At 39.3% G+C, this 17500-nt stretch overlaps 1 protein-coding gene across 4 annotated transcripts in view; it reads left to right on the top strand.

Moving 5' to 3' along the window:
• Positions 1-7742, top strand: part of PUS7 (pseudouridine synthase 7) — a 55433-nt gene extending 47691 nt beyond the window's left edge. Inside the window, exons 12-16 of one of the 4 annotated variants that reach the window (XM_059934144.1) lie at positions 587-713; positions 2487-2588; positions 4898-5027; positions 5960-6051; positions 6681-7742. In XM_059934144.1, coding sequence (XP_059790127.1) covers positions 587-713; positions 2487-2588; positions 4898-5027; positions 5960-6051; positions 6681-6817 — 588 coding nt within the window. In that variant the 3' untranslated portion in view covers positions 6818-7742. Of the gene's footprint in view, positions 1-586; positions 714-2486; positions 2589-4897; positions 5028-5959; positions 6052-6677 lie in introns of all 4 variants that reach the window. The other 3 variants (XM_059934143.1, XM_059934145.1, XM_059934146.1) reach the window with 3 other exon arrangements.
• The last annotated feature ends 9758 nt before the right edge of the window (positions 7743-17500 follow it).

Genomic DNA, 17500 nt, shown 5'->3' with positions numbered 1-17500 from the left:
GTGGTTTCTCTGTGGTGATTCAAGACTGGGTAGCATCATGGTAAGTGTAGCCTCTACTGGTGTTTGGGTACTATAATACAGATAGACTAAAGTTTAACTCCTAACTGTAGGTCTTGATTACTCTCCCCCAGATGTACAAAAAAATCAGGATTCCTGCTGCAGGAAGTGAGTTGTCAGTTCAGTCATACAGGCTTTCTCCTTCCAGAGAATTAGAAAGCACTGTTAACTCTATGATTGAGGTGTAAATTCCTTGAGTTTGAAGTCTGTATCTTTGATTTAGGGTATAAATTCCAAAGCACTTGCTTTCTTCACGTGAACGTCTGAACTGTGGGTGCAAAACGGGAGCCGCTGCAGCTGCTGCTGATCATGAACACCCTCTAGTCTGAGGGGTTCCGTCTCTAACGTTGGTGGCTGTGTGTCAGTTACTGTTTCTGTAGGCTGTTAGAAAAATGGGAGATTGAAGTTACGAGTTTCTTGTACTAGGGGCACCACTAAACAAGTGGGATGTCTTGGAAAGTACAGTACTTTTAATGTTCAGAATGTATTTTTTTTTTCTCTTGCCTGTTTTTTATTTTTCTCTCGTCAGATACCAAGAAACAATCGCTTAATGTATATTCATAGCTATCAGAGCTATGTGTGGAACAACATGGTGAGCAAGAGGATCGAAGAGTACGGCCTGAACCCTGTCCCGGGGGACCTTGTTCTCAAAGGAGGTAAAAGGGCAGACACCATCCTTGCTCACCCAAACTTGGGTTCAGTTATTTGACACTAGTGCTTAAAATCCAGCCTGGCTGCTGGTTAAGATAGCTGTCTGGTAAGCTTGAAATGGAAAGACATTGTAAGCTCAGACTGACTGGTATGGATCTGTTACATGTAATGAAAAATAGGCATCTGATTTGAAAATATGCACCTGACTCTCTCCAGGCTTCCATTTTCTCAACTAGGATAAGATTTGGACTAAGTGTTGCCTAAGATCCCTTTGCAAACCCTAATCTGGGTCTAGCTAATACTTCTCTACACTTCTGGGTGTATGTCAGCCTCCCTGCTGTTGTTGGCCAGTCTTTTTTTTTTTTTTTTTTTTTTTTTTAAATGCTATTCTTGTCTGCTTACATTCTTTTTTATTTATGTATGTATGTATGTATGTATGGCTGTGTTGGGTCTTTGTTTCTGTGCGAGGGCTTTCTCTACTTGTGGCAAGCGGGGGCCACTCTTCATCGCGGTGCGTGGGCCTCTCACTATCATGGCCTCTCGTTGCCAAGCACAGGCTCCAGACACGCAGGCTCAGTAGTTGTGGCTCACAGGCCGAGTTGCTCCGCGGCATGTGGGATCTTCCCAGACCAGGGCTCGAACCCGCGTCCCCTGCATTGGCAGGCAGATTCTCAACCACCGCACCACCAGGGAAGCCCTGTTGGCCAGTCTTAAAGAGTTTCTTTAAGTCAACACAAGACTGGAGCGCACTTTACATGGGGCTGTGATATCATAGACATTTAGTGCACACTCCGGGCCTGAAATGTTCATAAGACATGCAAACAGTCCCGTCTGCTGTTGAGCCCTTACTATGTGCCGGGCCTTGTGCTAAGTAAGCCCTTTAGGTGCATCTTCTAGTTTAAAGCTCACAGTATTACTGTGAAGCATTCTCTCTGTTCCTCATCCGAGGTTCAGTCACTTGCCCCAAGGTTCCACAGCTGGTTAAAAAAAAAGAGAAGGCTGGGACTTCCCTGACAGGCCAGTGGTTAAGACTCTGCGCTTCCACTGCTGGGGACATGGATTCGATCCCCGGTCGGGGAACTAAGATTCCAAGTGCCGCTCAGTGTGGCCAAAAATAAATAAATAAATAAACATTAATTTTTTTTTTAAAATAAAAGAGAGAGAAGTCTGGGAATCAAATCAAGTCTGTTTCCAAAGTCCATGTTCTTCCCGGCTACTTCCTGGAGACAGTCTGCTCATCTGCAGGTGTGCCCAGTCAATGCACTAAAGCTTTTCATCTGTATAGAAATTTTAATTAATCTTTTCCTGATTTAATTTTTCCTCACCCAATATTGATCACATCTGGTGTATTTTAATGTCCCCTGTGCCACCACATTTCATCCTCTAAATACAGACGGGTTTTTTTTCTCCATTGTTTATGCTTTTAGCAAAATGCATTCATCTGTGATAACTTTCCAAATAGTATTTTGTAGTGTTGTCTGATGAGGAAAAAGAAGCTAAAAGCCAGGAGTCCTAAAACGTGAGGGTGCAGCTGAGAAATAGATTATTTTTAGTTTTCTACTTTTTCTGAATCCACGATATTTATTTTTCGGGTAGAATAGAAAAGACAGAAAGGCATATATTCCAAATTAATTTCTCTAAGCTTCATGGGGCACTGAACCTGGGCACGCTTGCATTTCTGATTGCTTAGATGTGTAATTTTAGAAGGTTGGGCTCGTGGAAATACTGCCTGTTTTCTTAATTCTTCTTAATTTATCCATTGGTGTATGTATTTTCAGCCACAGCCGCCTGTATTGAGAAAGACGATGTTAATAATTACTCCATCCATGATGTGGTAATGCCCTTGCCTGGTTTTGATGTTATCTACCCCCAGCATAAAAGTAAGTTCCCTCTGAGGAAGGTAGTTAAAGTCGGACATAATTAAGCCACTGGCAGCCAGGAGTCGAGAGAGGGAAAAAAAAAATCAGTATTTTAAATATGATTTTAGAACCTTAATTTCCATCCAACTTGAAAAAAATGTTTACATTTCAAACATACGTAAGCCGTGTTTGCTTATAAAAGTCTCCCTGAAATAGATGCATTCAGATGGATGATTTAAATTAAGAAACCAGGTGGTGGAGGTGGTGGGGATGGTGATAGTGTTGGTATCATTATTGTTGTTGCTGTTATTTAAAATTTCTGAAATTCACTAATTCTTACTAAGGATGGAAGGGTTTGGAAAGAGTCATTGAGAAAGAGAATGGATAATTCTACTTTAACATTGCTTTTTTTAACCTTTTTTTTTTTTTAAAACCGCGTTAAGTAATATCTGTTCATTGTGTTTTAAGAGTCAATGGGCTCAGAAGTTTATAAACTGGAAACTTAGCATTCCCTACCCTTATTTCCCATTCCCCAGAGGCTGATAAGAATTACTTCTGTACCTTCATGGATGCCATTTTGACAGGGGAATTGGAACTTTTACTGTTGAAGGATTCAGAAATTGAAAAAAAGAAAGCAGCCCTGAGCATGGGACTACCCTAGTGGAACTGACCCTGGAAGTTTACTCCTCACCAGGGCTGGTCTGTCGGAGGTGTTTTCCTGTTAAAACATCTTATCTCTCAAGAGCCCAGAATTAGTTTACTTATCAACATTATATTCCTTGAAATTACAGAATGATTAGGATTAACACCGCTCTTTGATAAGGCAAATACTTATAAAAGAGTTGAGTGGTAGTCTGCCACTTACATGTTGACAAATCAAACTGCTGTGTGAGGTTGGCCTCATGGAGGGAAAAGGACTAGAGAAGAGGAGGGAGAATGAATAAGGGCGGTAGACAAGGGAGGGGTGGCCTGCCTGTGCTGTGTGGATGGCACAGATGGTGCAGCGAGGAACCGGAGACCAGTACCAGGAGGTAGAGAAGGAAGGCACTGAGATGCTTGGAGCCACACTTGCCCTCTTTCTAAGAGAGAAAAAGAAAGCATTCTTTTCTTCTCTCTGGTACCTCTCAAGGTCAGAAAGTTTGGGCTAGTTAGTATCAGTTAAAACATAAATTCAGCATAGCCTTTGACAGAGCCGATTGTGGAGACCTCGTGGCCAAGACAGGGGCTCACAGATTGGCTGGGTGGTGGTTCAGGCATATGGATTCATGACGTAGGCACACTTGGTGTCAGCAGTGCTCAGTTAGGGATCCCTGCTGTCCTCACGAGTGGGTCGTGAGGGAGTCTTTCCTTGACCCTGGTCTAACCAGCGTTTTTTACAAATGACGTGAGTAAAGAAATCTGCTTATCATATTTGCAAGTAGTATAACCCAAAATAGTTAATATTAATTATATGGAAAATAAGTATTTAAAAAAACCTGCAGAGGGCATTTAATAGGGTTAAATGTAAATTCTCATGTTTACGCTCAAAGATCAAGTGTACAGATGGAAAAGGCCAGTTTGGTGGTAGTCTACATAAAAAGTATCTGGTGTTACTATTAACGTAAGCCTGTTACCCAAGGCAGATGAGGGGTCAGTGGGGAGTACAGAAATATCAAAGGAGGGACAGTTAGAGGAACTTGTTGGTCTAGAGGAGATCATGGCTTAAAGTCCCAGTACTTACGAACACATGTGGAAGAAGGCAATTAATCTGTGTTCCAAAGCAGTCGACAGAAGTCACATGAAGACCTATTTCAGCTTGGCACAGAAAAAGTTTTCCAATAATTGCATGCCTTGCAAAGTAGTAGCTCCTCATAAATGGCAATGTGCAAGCAAAGGCTGGATGACTGTCTCTCTCTGGTGTTACAAAAAAGTTTCTACATCAGGTGCAAGGATGAGCCAGATGGTGTTCCCAGGTCTCTTATTTTTATACATTTATTTATAACTACCTTCTTCTGGAAGGAGTTTGAGGCTCTGTATATGGTCTCTTCCAACTCTGAGTACATATACATTGTAGTTGAGTAACTTCTGATGAAATGGCCTTTTGTAGCCACCTTGGGACCCTTAACCCCAGATACTGTGCCTGGTTGCAAAAATAACCTACAAATCGGCCAAACCTAAACTGGAGACACCTAGTACTAGTTAGTAAGTCAGTACGTTTTAATTCCAGAGAACAGATTGGATTGTAAATTGAGATGATTAATTTTGTTAAGGTGACAGAATTTACGTTACTCTCTATAGTTCAAGGTAGCTTGCTGACATGCTGCATTCCAACTGATTTTGTTTTATATTAGTTAGTGAAGCCTACAGGGAAATGCTCACAGCGGACAATCTTGATATTGACAACATGAGACACAAAATTAGAGATTATTCCTTATCAGGGGCCTACCGAAAGATCATTATTCGTCCTCAGAATGTCAGCTGGTGAGTAATAGTCTGGAATGAAATAGAACTGAACTACTAGATTTTAACCTTTTTCATTATATAAATATTTTTCATTGCTTACAGCCTGGCATAAAAGTGTTATTGTTGTTATTAAATACTATTCTCATTACTGCTACTACCTGGTATTTTTCAAATTATCAGGAGATAAATGAATTCAAATATATAGTGAAAGTGGCTAAGTTTACATCTTACTGACATTGCTAAATTATTGAAGAGATGTGCAGAGAATGAACTTTTTCCCTATTCCTAAAAAACTGAGATTTTCAAGTTATCTTGCTCAGAATTAGCTATGAGTTCCACACTGATATGGTTGTTTAATTATCATGTTTCTAGAGAGAAAAAGATACTTGTATTAACCCATTTTAAAATACTTTAATACCTAGTATTATGTAAAGCTTTATTTGATAATTAAAAAAATTAAAGCCTGGACTAGTTGCCCACTGTCAGGAAATTCTCTCTTCCTTCTCTCCATCTTTTCTCCCTTTTCCTCTTCCCTCCTCTTCTCTGGATTGTGGGAAGAGGCTGACAGAGTTGGCCTCCATCTTGCCAGAGAGCAGTTTCTCACAGTAACATGGTGTTGTTTGTGGTGATAACCGCTCTGGAGAAAGTACAGATGCTGTGATTAATTCAATTGCATCTCTGCCAAGTGAAGTTTACTACTTACCAACTACATACAAAAGGAATTTCCATCCTAGGGAAACATTTTTTATTTTTACCATAGGCTGGCATCATCTGTCACCTTGCTATATAGTATTTATATATAAAATATGGCTGTATTCTGTTATTGAATACTCCCACCTAGAATTATTTACACTAGGCCTGTGTGTTTTCCTTGCTAAACAAATGGTGATGAGTAACTTAGTGCCTGTTATGGAAATTCACATTCACACTTTGCTTTATATGTTTCGAAGGGAAGTCGTTGCATATGATGATCCTAAAATTCCACTCTTCAACACAGATGTGGACAACCTAGAAGGGAAACCACCACCAGTGTTTGCTTCTGGTAAGTTTACTCAGCCATCAGTTCTGTGTCAACTTTGAAATGTTTTCTCATACAAAAACATATTTAAAAAAAAAAATCTTATAATGACCACCATCTCCCAACCCACTCTATGATTTCTATTTTGTATTTTGTCATCTTAGTTTTATGATTACAGTTGGAGGTCAGTATTAAAACAGTATTTCCCACTGAAAATGAATGAACATTATAGAAGGTTGTGATATTAGGTTATTGAATATCCTCCCCACTCCCATAGAGAGTTAACAAAGTTGAGTGAAAACCCAGCAAGAGAGTCTAAAATGCCTTTTCATTGTCAAATTCTTGTTGCCATTCCTTTGTCTGTTTTCACCCTGTGCTGTAAATTTTTTTTTTTTTTCATTTTACGTGTGTTTCTCTCCTATGCTCTTCTGTCACCTGCCCTTTCTATGAAGGTTCCAGGTAGAATTACTATAGGGATTCAGCTGGATCCTTCACTCACAGATCTCTTAACTTCCATGCCTCATTTTCTGAGGCCCCATGGGAAGTAGGCTGAAGAAAGGAGCACAGTTCTTTTATCTGTATAGAGATTATGTGACTCGCCCCAGTCTGTCTGCAGCTGCCTTACTTTCTGACTGTTCTTTCTTGCCTAGCAGAAGGCAAATACAGAGCTCTGAAGATGGATTTTTCTCTCCCTCCTTCTACCTACGCGACCATGGCCATTCGCGAAGTGCTAAAAATGGATACCAGCATCAAGAACCAGACCCAGCTGAATACCACCTGGCTCCGCTGAGGCCTTTGTGTCCAGATTAGAAAATGCAGATACATGTTTGCTGGCTTCCTGTTCATGTTCCTCTTAGTACAGACCCCTATGTGGATTTTGGATCTTTGTACTAAAAGTCTATTTGTATTTTTCCAAGTTTTTATTAGCTTAATTTGCAATATTTGTACATACGTACAAATTTTGAGGATCCTAATTCTAGCTCAGAGAATATCAGTTGGTTAGAATATATTTCAGGTGCTTAAATCATAGTAAAACGTCAGCTTTACTGGCTTTATAATCATTTAAAGGAATTTGGTTTAAAGTAGCAGTTTTAGGTTTTGCTACATTCTTCGAAGGACACAGTAATTTTTAATGCATCCATGAATGGAGTACATAACAATGCATTTTAAGAGAAAATGCAACAAAACATATCTTGGCTATGGATAAATAATTAGAGTGACCCTTCCCCCTAAAACCTGTGAATATAAATAACAGTACTCATGCTTGTTTAAATGGTGATAAAACATCCACAAGTTTAAAAACACAAAGTGATTGTCATTATCCAGCTCATGAACCAGGTTCAGGTAAGTGTTTATAGACTTTTCAGTTGCAATAGCTTTTGCATTTATTATTATCATTGGCTTGCAGGAGAGTTGCATCAATAGGGCTTTTTATTTCTTGATGTAAACATGTGCACCTCTTTTTGTTAGTTAAGGTCTAATTTTTATTCTAGGTGCCTTTTATGTTCAGAACTCTTTCCACTGGACTGATTGATATCTGCCCGAAAATAAATGATAGAGAATAAAGCTTTTGAAAACTTACAAGGGCTCCTCCTATCAACAGCATTATCCTTGGTTATTCACGGCTTAGGTATTTCCAGTTCTGGCCATGCATAAAACTTTGCTCTGGTGTGAAAACATAAATATGCCTTTCCAAAGGTGTGTGACATAATTGTACCATCATTTCTAGAATGAAATATAATAAATATTTTTAAAAACTCAGTTCTACTGGTTATGTTAATAAATAAATACTTAAACTGAATGCAAATGAGAATGTTGGCCCTACTGAAGGCGAGAAACTTAAGTGAATGAGAGATCCTCAGAAAAGGTGTGTGGTGTCGTGACCGGGCGTGAGATAATATGGTGGCGTGTCCAATTGTATGACTGATTGACCATGTTAGACTGGCATCAAGGTTATTCTTAACAGTAGCACCACTCACTTGCCTTCCAGCGTGCTTTCTGGTTGGAAAAGAAAGGGATAGAGAAGAGCCACCCTGCTCCACCATGGGAGTATGGATGACATTCGTCTTGTATCTGTAAGTGGAAACAAGGTGGAAAATTGTATTTTAGCCCTGGTATTTTAATGATGTCTGTCACGTTGCAGAGGTTAAAAAAAGATTAGAACCCTCCTGGTAAATTACCCTTTCAGCTGGCTAATTTCTAAAGAATCTTTTGCCCCACCAGGGCCAAATATATGAAATGTATGATTTGTCTATTTGTACTTTCCAGTGCTAGCAAGTTATTCTTCAGCAGACTGATTAGTGAGAAAGTATTTATTGAGGGAACCTAACTCTGCATGTTGCAAGTGCATTCTGTACTTCTGCATTTATAAATTTACATTACAAAAAAAAAAAAAAGTGAGGCTAAACTTATGTTTTCTTCATTTTCGAAGTATTGATACTTGTGGCTCTTTGTGCCGAGGTAATTTTCCTGGCTGCATTAGCTGACTTCCAGTTTGTGCATGTCTCCTCTTAAACAGCAGTGGAGGATAATGATTCAGGGCAGATCCTTAGAGCCATTTTGAGACTTGGGGACATATCTAATGCTAGGGACTTGGTCAACTGGGAATAAATCATTGCCGTAGCATCTTCTTGTTAACAAAGTGGGGGTGTGGGGCGGGGGGCAGGATTCCCGTGAGGCAGGTTTACGAAGCCTGACGGCAGCTGCATCCTCAACATAAAAGTATCTTTGAAAAAAGAAATCTTTGTTTCCTAAATTTTTGCCGGACAAATAATAAAGGATGAGTGTTTTTTATTATAATATAAAACCAGCGCTATTTACTGATGGAAAAGTAAGCTAAATAACCACCGTCTGACCATCAACTGTTTTCATGGTTTCATGTGGTAGATTATAACTAGACTGCCATTATACTAATTAAAAAGATACCTGGTTGATTCCCAAATCTTCATGGTTACATGTTGTAGACAACAACTAGACATCTATGATACTAATAAAAATTTTTTTTTTCCTGGTTGATTCCTGAATCAACCGAAAAATTGGTAGCAGCTGCAACAGCACGTCAGTACTTAAAACTCCACCAGTTGTTCCAGGCTGTACAAATTAGCACAAACCGGTATGTATTTGCACTAAACTGCATTTTGTGGCCAATTTTGCACTAAAAAATCAGGGTGTGGGTATGGGTGTATAATACAAAATAGAATATATATAAATGTTATACTAACTTCTTATCTGTGCTAATGCGTGTACATGTGGTATTTTGAAACATAAAAACAGTCTAGGAGAATGTACTGTGTGGTTAGCATGGGTGAAGGAGTGAGAACACAGCAGAAGAACCTCAAAGCCGTGGATGGCCAGGTTCTGCCCTTCCTGAATTGAAGAGTGTGCCTGCATAACAAAGGGTAATTTAAAATTTTTTCTTTGTTCAATGAAATCTGCTTTCCTACTTTATGGGGCTACATTTCTATAGGATAAAACTTCTCTGTTTTGGATCACAAACTCCTTGGAAAACCTAAGGAAAAAGTGTGGACATTGTCTCCAGGGGAAGGAAAGGGGTAAAGCATGTATATACACACACATACACCTATACATACACATATGTGCTAACTTTTTATACAGTTTTATGTGCTCCAGTGTAGTATTCAGCTAAGACCCCCTACTCTGGGTCAGTGCTTTCCAGACGTTAATGTGCATAGGAATCACCTGGAGATGCTGTTACTGCAGAATGTATTTCAGGAAGTCCAGATGGAGTCAGAAATACCTTGTGTTTCTAACAAACTCCCAGAGGTACTTGTGCTGCTGGTATGCACACCACACTTGGGGAAGCAAGGCTCTAGACCTTTGCCGGCCAGTACAGCAGCCCTAGCCACGCATGTTAATTTATTATTATTATTATTATTTTTTGGCTGTGTTGGGTCTTTGTTTCTGTGCGAGGGCTTTCTCTAGTTGTGGCAAGCGGGGGCCACTCTTCATTGCGGTGTGCAGGCCTCTCACTATCGTGGCCTCTCTTGTTGCGGGGCACAGGCTCCAGACGCACAGGCTCAGTAGTTGTGGCTCACAGGCCTAGTTGCTCCGCGGCATGTGGGATCTTCCCAGACCAGGGCTCGAACCCGTGTCCCTTGCATTAGCAGGCAGATTCTCAACCACTGCGCCACCAGGGAAGCCCCACGCATGTTAATTTAAATTTAAGTTCACTAAAATGAAGTTGAGCTTCCCAGTCACACTAGCCACAGTTCAACAGCCCCGTAGCCATCTGTGTGGTTAGTGGCTGCTGTATTGGACAGCACTGCTCTGGATAACAAATGCGTCACCAGAAATATTCCAATACACAGGAGGTGCGACACCCAGCGATGCTAATGATTAAAGGCAAACGCTCAGGTAATACACATTCCACAGGTGCAGGTGGGGTTACGTTGCCATTAGATCCAGGGCTCACACTGATGGCTTAAGAGTTCCCACTTGAAGTAGATCACCCTAGGGGTCTTCCTTAAACTCAGTTCAATGCTTCTCATGTTCTGGTTTCCTCCTGGATCACCTGTGATCCTTTTTTCTGCCCTTGCTTTCATCTAGATACCTTGTCCAAAGGTTTAATCAAACCATTCTTAAAGCTCTGAGGCCTTTTTGCTCCACAGGGGGAAATTATCCAGAACTGCTGGATAATTAAAATTATCCTTAACTGCTGTCATTTAAAACTTTCCTTCTTGGCTGGCACATGCTGTAGCTTCTTAGGAAAGCAACAGCTGCAGCAAGCATGGTTGGAGGGTCCACATGATTGTGTTGTCTCAGAGGAGTACGGTGATGACTTTGTGTTACAGCTTTTCCACCCATACTAAAGACTCCTGCAAAGTGACCAGTATATAAAAGAGATGGCAACAGGGAACTATAATAGGAGAAGTTATTCAGAGCCCTGTCTTCTGATGCATACGTACCTTCCCCTCAAAAGCTCTAAATGTTTTTCTAGAGCAACTCTTTCCAATAGAAATATCATGTGAGCTGCATATGTAATTTGAAATGTTCTAGTAGCCACATGGAGTCTGTTTAAAAAGAGACAGGTGGGATTAATAGTATGTATTTTATTTAAACCAATATATCTCAAAGATCATTTCAACATGTAATTAATATGCAAAGCTAAATATTTTTCAGTCTGCTTTTTGTAGTAAGTCTTTAAAATACAGTGTGTATTTTACACTTAATACACATCTCAGTTTGGACCAGTCACATTTCCAGTGTTCAGTAGCCACATGTGGCCAGTGGCTACTGTGTTGGACAGTAAGGTTTTGAAAGAGCACTTCTTTATTGCATGTCATTGGTATAATGGTAAATATGCCTTCAGTATTAAGGTTTAATTTGTCATACTGGGAATATGTAAGTTGGGAGTAAGGCTAGTTAAATGTGATTTTGGCACGCCTAATTGATTATTACATTTTATGGTGATTGGGAGTAAATGTTTTTACTATGGGAGCACATAGCAAACATGACTGTTAATAGATGGGAAATATTTCAGGATGCTGAACTTTTCCTTAAGCTGTTCCCGATGACGCTCTGCAATTTTCTCTCCTCTAAATAATGCAGAGGTAATCCTTGGTGCAGCTTCTGTTTAGATTTTAGAGTCCAAATTCATGGAATATAAATTGAGGTTTCAGGGGTGAGAGTGAGGATTCTGTGACTGGTTAGCACCCAAAGCTGGGAACCCAAGTTGTTTGTGCAGGCGGGGTAAGGCGATTGAAGCAGGGCTGAAGTTTCTGCCTTGTTTTTTTTATTGATAGCTTTGTTGAGATATATTTCATATGTTGTACAATTCACTTATTTAAAGTATGTAATTCAGAGGTTTTTTAGTGTATCCAGAGCTGTGCAACCATCACCACCATCAATTTTACACCACCTTTATCACCCCAAAAAAGAAACCCCTTACCCATCAGCAATCACTTTGCATGCCCAGCCCCTGGCAAGAACTACTTTCAGTCTCTATAGATTTGTCTGTTCTGATCATTCATATAAATGAGGTTATACAATATGTGGTCTTTTGTGACTTCTTTCATTTAGCATAATGTTTTCAAGTTTCATCCATGGTGTAGTAGGTGTCAGTGCTTCATTCCTTTTTATTGCCACATAATATTCCATGTGTGAATATACCACATTTTGTTTATCCATTCGTCCATTTGACGGATGTTTGGGTTGTTTCCACCTTTTGGCTGTCATGAATAATGCTCCTAGAAACGGTTTTGTTCAAGTTTCTGTGTGGATATATGTTATTTCTTTTGGGCATATAACTAGGAGTGGAATTGCCGGGTCATATAGGAACTCTGTGTTTAATCTTCTGAGGAGCTGCCAGAATGTTTTTCAAAGCATCTGCACCATTTTACATTCTTACCAGGAGTGTATGAAGGTTCCAGTTTCTCCACATCCTCACCAACACTTGTTATCTGTCTGATTATAGCCACCCTAGTGGTTGTGAAGTTGTATCTCATTGTGGTTTTGACTTGCATTTCCCTAATGACTAATTATGTCGAACATCTTTTTGTGTGCTTATTGGTCTTTTTTCTACGTTTTTTGAAGAAATGTCTATTCAGATCCTTGGTGCATTGTAAAATTGAGTTATTCGTCTTTTTGTGGTTGAGTTTTAAGACCTCTTTTATATTTTCTAGATATATTATCAGATATACAGTTGGCATATATTTTCTCCCATTCCCTGTGTTTTATCACTTTCTTGGGGACTGAGTTTTAAAGGTTTCAGGAGATACTCTTTGTTGAGATTTTGTTTGTAAACTAGTCCACAGTAATCCCAAAATGGATTTTCCTGACAGGGACGGCTGGAGGTTAAGTGCAAGAATTCCTCAACCTTAACTCTCTGGAATGAAAGGCACTTAGGCACACCTGGGAGCACTTCTCATTCAACTCTGATCAGCTCCACTTGCAGCCTCTGAGATCTGTGTTGGCACAAATAGCATGTGGGTAAAAGCACCCCTGCTACTCTCTTTAGACGCCCCCAACCCACGGCCGCTCTTTATGGGCCACAGTCATCCTGTTTCTACATTTTTTCCCTTACTATTTACAAAAATAGTTTTCACCATGGAAGATCTGATGCCTGTTTTGACCAAGACAAAAGGTTTCACTCTTAAAAACCTTGGTCTAGAGGACTCAGTCGCTTTATTTGACAAGGAAGCCACTTTCCATTGACTTGACCCTTTAGAAAGATGATATTGTCTTAGTTGATCCTAATACCATTCTCTGTCTAATAATGTGGAGTTAAAGTCTGTTTCTTTCCTGAGCCATCCTGACTGCTTAGGGTTGGTCCCTTGTGCTTTAATTAGGAGGAAGTCATGATGTAGATAACTCCAAAAAGTGAAAATCCAAAATTAGATATAGTTTACTTTTTAAAAATAAATTTATTTATTTATTTATTTTTGGCACGGGCTTTCTCTAGTTGCGGCGAGCGGGGGCTGCTCATTGTTGCAGTGCGCAGGCCTCTCATTGGGTGGCTTCTCTTGTTGTGGAGCACGGGCTCTAGGTGTGCGGGCTTCAGTAGTGGTGGCACACGGGTTTAGTAGTTGTGGCGCGCAGGCTGAGTAGTTGCGGTGCACAGGCTTAGTTGCTCCGCAGCATGTGGGATCTTCCCGGACCAGGGCTCGAACCGGTGTCCCCTGCATTGGCAGGCAGATTCTTAACCACTGCGCCACCAGGGAAGCCCTAGATATAGTGTACTTTAAATACAGCACAGCTTATTGATATCTGTAATTCTACAAAGAAAAAAATATGCATCATTCATTCCACAAATGTTTATTGCATTCCTGGTACAGGCATACCTCATTTTACTGCACTTCACAGATACTGCGATTTTTACAAATTAAAGGTGTGTGGCAACCCTGGGCTGAGCAAGTCTATTGAGATCATTTTTCCAACAGCATCTGCTCATTTCACGGCTCTGTCACATCTTTGTAATTCTTACAGTATTTCAAATTTTTTCATTATTTGTTATGGTGATCTGTAACCTCTGATGTTACTCTTTTTTTTTTTTTTTTTAAATCAGTCATCAATTTTATACACATCACTTCATACATGTCAATCCCAATCGCCCAATTCAGCACACCACCATCCCCACCCCACCGCAGTTTTCCCCCTTGGTGTCCATACGTTTGTTCTCTACATCTGTGTCTCAACTTCTGCCCTGCAACCTGGTTCATCTGTACCATTTTTCTAGGTTCCACATACATGCATTAATATACGATATTTGTTTTTCTCTTTCTGACTTACTTTACTCTGTTTGACAGTCTCTAGATCCATCCACGTCTCAACAAATGACTCAGTTTCTTTCCTTTTTATGGCTGGGTAATATTCCATTGTATATATGTACCACAACTTCTTTATCCATTCGTCTGTCGATGGGCATTTAGGTTGCTTCCATGACCTGGCTATTGTAAACAGTGCTGCAGTGAACATTGGGGTGCATGTGTCTTTTTGAATTATGCTTTTCTCTGGGTATATGTCCAGTAGCGGGATGGCTGGGTCATATGGTAATTCTATTTTTAGTTTTTTAAGGAACCTCCATACTGTTCTCCATAGTGGCTGTATCAATTTACATGCCCACCAACAGTGCAAGAGGGTTCCCTTTTCTCCACACCCTCTCCAGCATTTGTTGTTTGTAGATTTTCTGATGATGCCCATTCTAACTGGTGTGAGGTGATACCTCATTGTAGTTTTGATTTGCATTTCTCTAATAATTAGTGATGTTGAGCATCTTTTCATGTGCTTCGTGACTGTCTGTATGTCTTCTTTGGAGAAATGTCTATTTAGGTTTTCTGCCCATTTTTGGATTGGGTTGTTTGTTTCTTTAATATTGAGCTGAATGAGCTGTTTATATATTTTGGAGATTAATCCTTTGTCCATTGATTCATTTGCAAATATTTTCTCCCATTCTGAGGGTTGTCTTTTCGTCTTGTTTATGGTTTCCTTTGCTGTGCAAAAGCTTTGAAGTTTCGTTAGGTCCCATTTGTTTATTTTTGTTTTTATTTCCATTACTCTAGGAGGTGGATCAAAAAAGATCTTGCTGTGATTTATGTCAAAGAGTGTTCTTCCTATGATTTCCTCTAAGAGTTTTATAGTGTCCAGTCTTACATTTAGGTCTCTAATCCATTTTTAGTTTATTTTTGTATATGGCGTTAGGGAGTATTCTAATTCCATTCTTTTACATGTAGCTGTCCAGTTTTCCCAGCACCACTTATTGAAGAGACTGTCTTTTTTCCATTATATATCTTTGCCTCCTTTGTCATAGATTAGATGACCATAGGTGCGTGTGTTGATCTCTGGGCTTTCTATCTTGCTCCATTGATCTGTGTTTCTGTTTTTGTGCCAGTACCATATTGTCTTGATTACTGTAGCTTTGTAGTATAGTCTGAAGTCAGGAAGTCTGATTCTTCCAGCTCCGTTTTTTTCCCTCAAGACTGCTTTGGCTATTTGGGGTCTTTTGTGTCTCCATACAAATTTTAAGATGATTTGTTCTAGTTCCGTAAAAAATGCCATTGGTAATTTGATAGGGATTGCATTGAATATATAGATTGCTTTGGGTAGTATAGTCATTTTCACAGTATTCTTCCAATCCAAGAACGTGGTATATCTCTCCATCTGTTGGTATCATCTTTAATTTCTTTCATCAGTGTCTTATAGTTTTCTGCATGCAGGTCTTTTGTCTCCCTAGGTAGGTTTATTCCTAGGTATTTTATTCTTTTTGTTGCAATGGTAAATGGGAGTGTTTCCATAATTTCTCTTTCAGATTTTTCATCATTAGGGTATAGGATTGCAAGAGATTTCTGTGCATTAATTTTGTATCCTGCAACTTTACCAAATTCATTAATTAGCTCTAGTAGTTTTCTGGTGGCAGTTTTAGGATTCTCTATGTATAGTATCATGTCATCTGCAAACAGTGACAGTTTTACTTCTTCTTTTCCAATTTGTATTCCTTTTATTTCTTTTTCTTCTCTGATTGCCGTGGCTAGGACTTCCAGAACTATGTTGAATAATAGTGGTGAGAGTGGACATCCTTGTCTCGTTCCTGATCTTAGAGGAAATGCTTTCAGTTTTTCACCATTGAGAATGATGTTTGCTGTGGGTTTGTCATATATGGCCTTTATTATGTTGAGGTAGGTTCCCTCTATGCCCACTTTCTGGGGAGTTTTTATCATAAATGGGTGTTGAATTTTGTCAAAAGCTTTTTCTGCATCTATTGAGATGATCATATGGTTTTTATTCTTCTATTTGTTAATATGGTGTATCACATTGATTGATTTGCGTATATTGAAGAATCCTTGCATCCCTGGGATAAATCCCACTTGATCGTGGTGTATGATCCTTTTAATGTGTTGTTGGATTCTGTTTGCTAGTATTTTGTTGAGGATTTTTGCATCTATATTCATCAGTGATATTGGTCTGTAATTTCTTTTTTTGTAGTATCTTTGTCTGGTTTTGGTATCAGGGTGATGGTGGCCTCATAGAATGAGTTTGGGAGTGTTCCTTCCTCTGCAATTTTTTGGAAGAGTTTGAGAAGGATGGGTGTTAGGTCTTCTCTAAATGTTTGATAGAATTCACCTGTGAAGCCATCTGGTCCTGGACTTTTGTTTGTTGGAAGATTTTTAATCACAGTTTCAATTTCATTACTTGTGATTGGTCTGTTCATATTTTCTGTTTCTTCCTGGTTCAGTCTTGGAAGATTATACCTTTCTAAGAATTTGTCCATTTCTTCCAGGTTGTCCATTTTATTAGCATCACGTTGCTTGTAGTAGTCTCTTAGGATGCTTTGTATTTCTGCGGTGTCTGTTGTAACTTCTCCTTTTTCATTTCTGATTTTATTGATTTGAGTCCTCTCCCTCTTTTTCTTGATGAGTCTGGCTAATGGCTTATCAATTTTGTTTATCTTCTCAAAGAACCAGCTTTTAGTTTTATTGATCTTTGCTATTGTTTTCTTTGTTTCTATTTCATTTATTTCTGCTCTGATCTTTATGATTTCTTTCCTTCTGGTAACTTTGGGTTTTGTTTGTTCTTCTTTCTCTAGTTGCTTTATAGGTGTAAGGTTAGATTGTTTACTTGAGATTTTTCTTGTTTCTTTAGGTAGGATTGTGTAGCTATAAACTTCCCTCTTAGAACTGCTTTTGTTGCATGCCATAGGTTTTGGGTTGTCGTGTTTTCATTGTCATTTGTCTCTAGGTATTTTTTGATTTCCTCTTTGATTTCTTCAGTGATCTCTTGATTATTTAGTAACGTGTTGTTTAGCCTCCATGTGTTTGTGTTTTTTACGTTTTTTCCCTGTAATTGATCTCTGATCTCATAGCATTGTGGTCAGAAAAGATGCTTGATATGATTTCAATTTTCTTAAATTTACTGAGGCTTGATTTGTGACCCAAGATGTCATCTATCCTGGAGAATGTTCCATGCGCACTTGAGAAGAAAGTGTAATCTGCTGTTTTTGGATGGAATGTCCTATAAATAT

Source organism: Balaenoptera ricei, chromosome 9, assembly GCF_028023285.1.
Source record: "Balaenoptera ricei isolate mBalRic1 chromosome 9, mBalRic1.hap2, whole genome shotgun sequence".
NCBI classification, from domain to species: domain Eukaryota; kingdom Metazoa; phylum Chordata; class Mammalia; order Artiodactyla; family Balaenopteridae; genus Balaenoptera; species Balaenoptera ricei.
The sequence above is the reverse complement of the archived record's forward strand: the minus strand, read 5'-3'. Positions and strand labels throughout refer to the sequence as shown.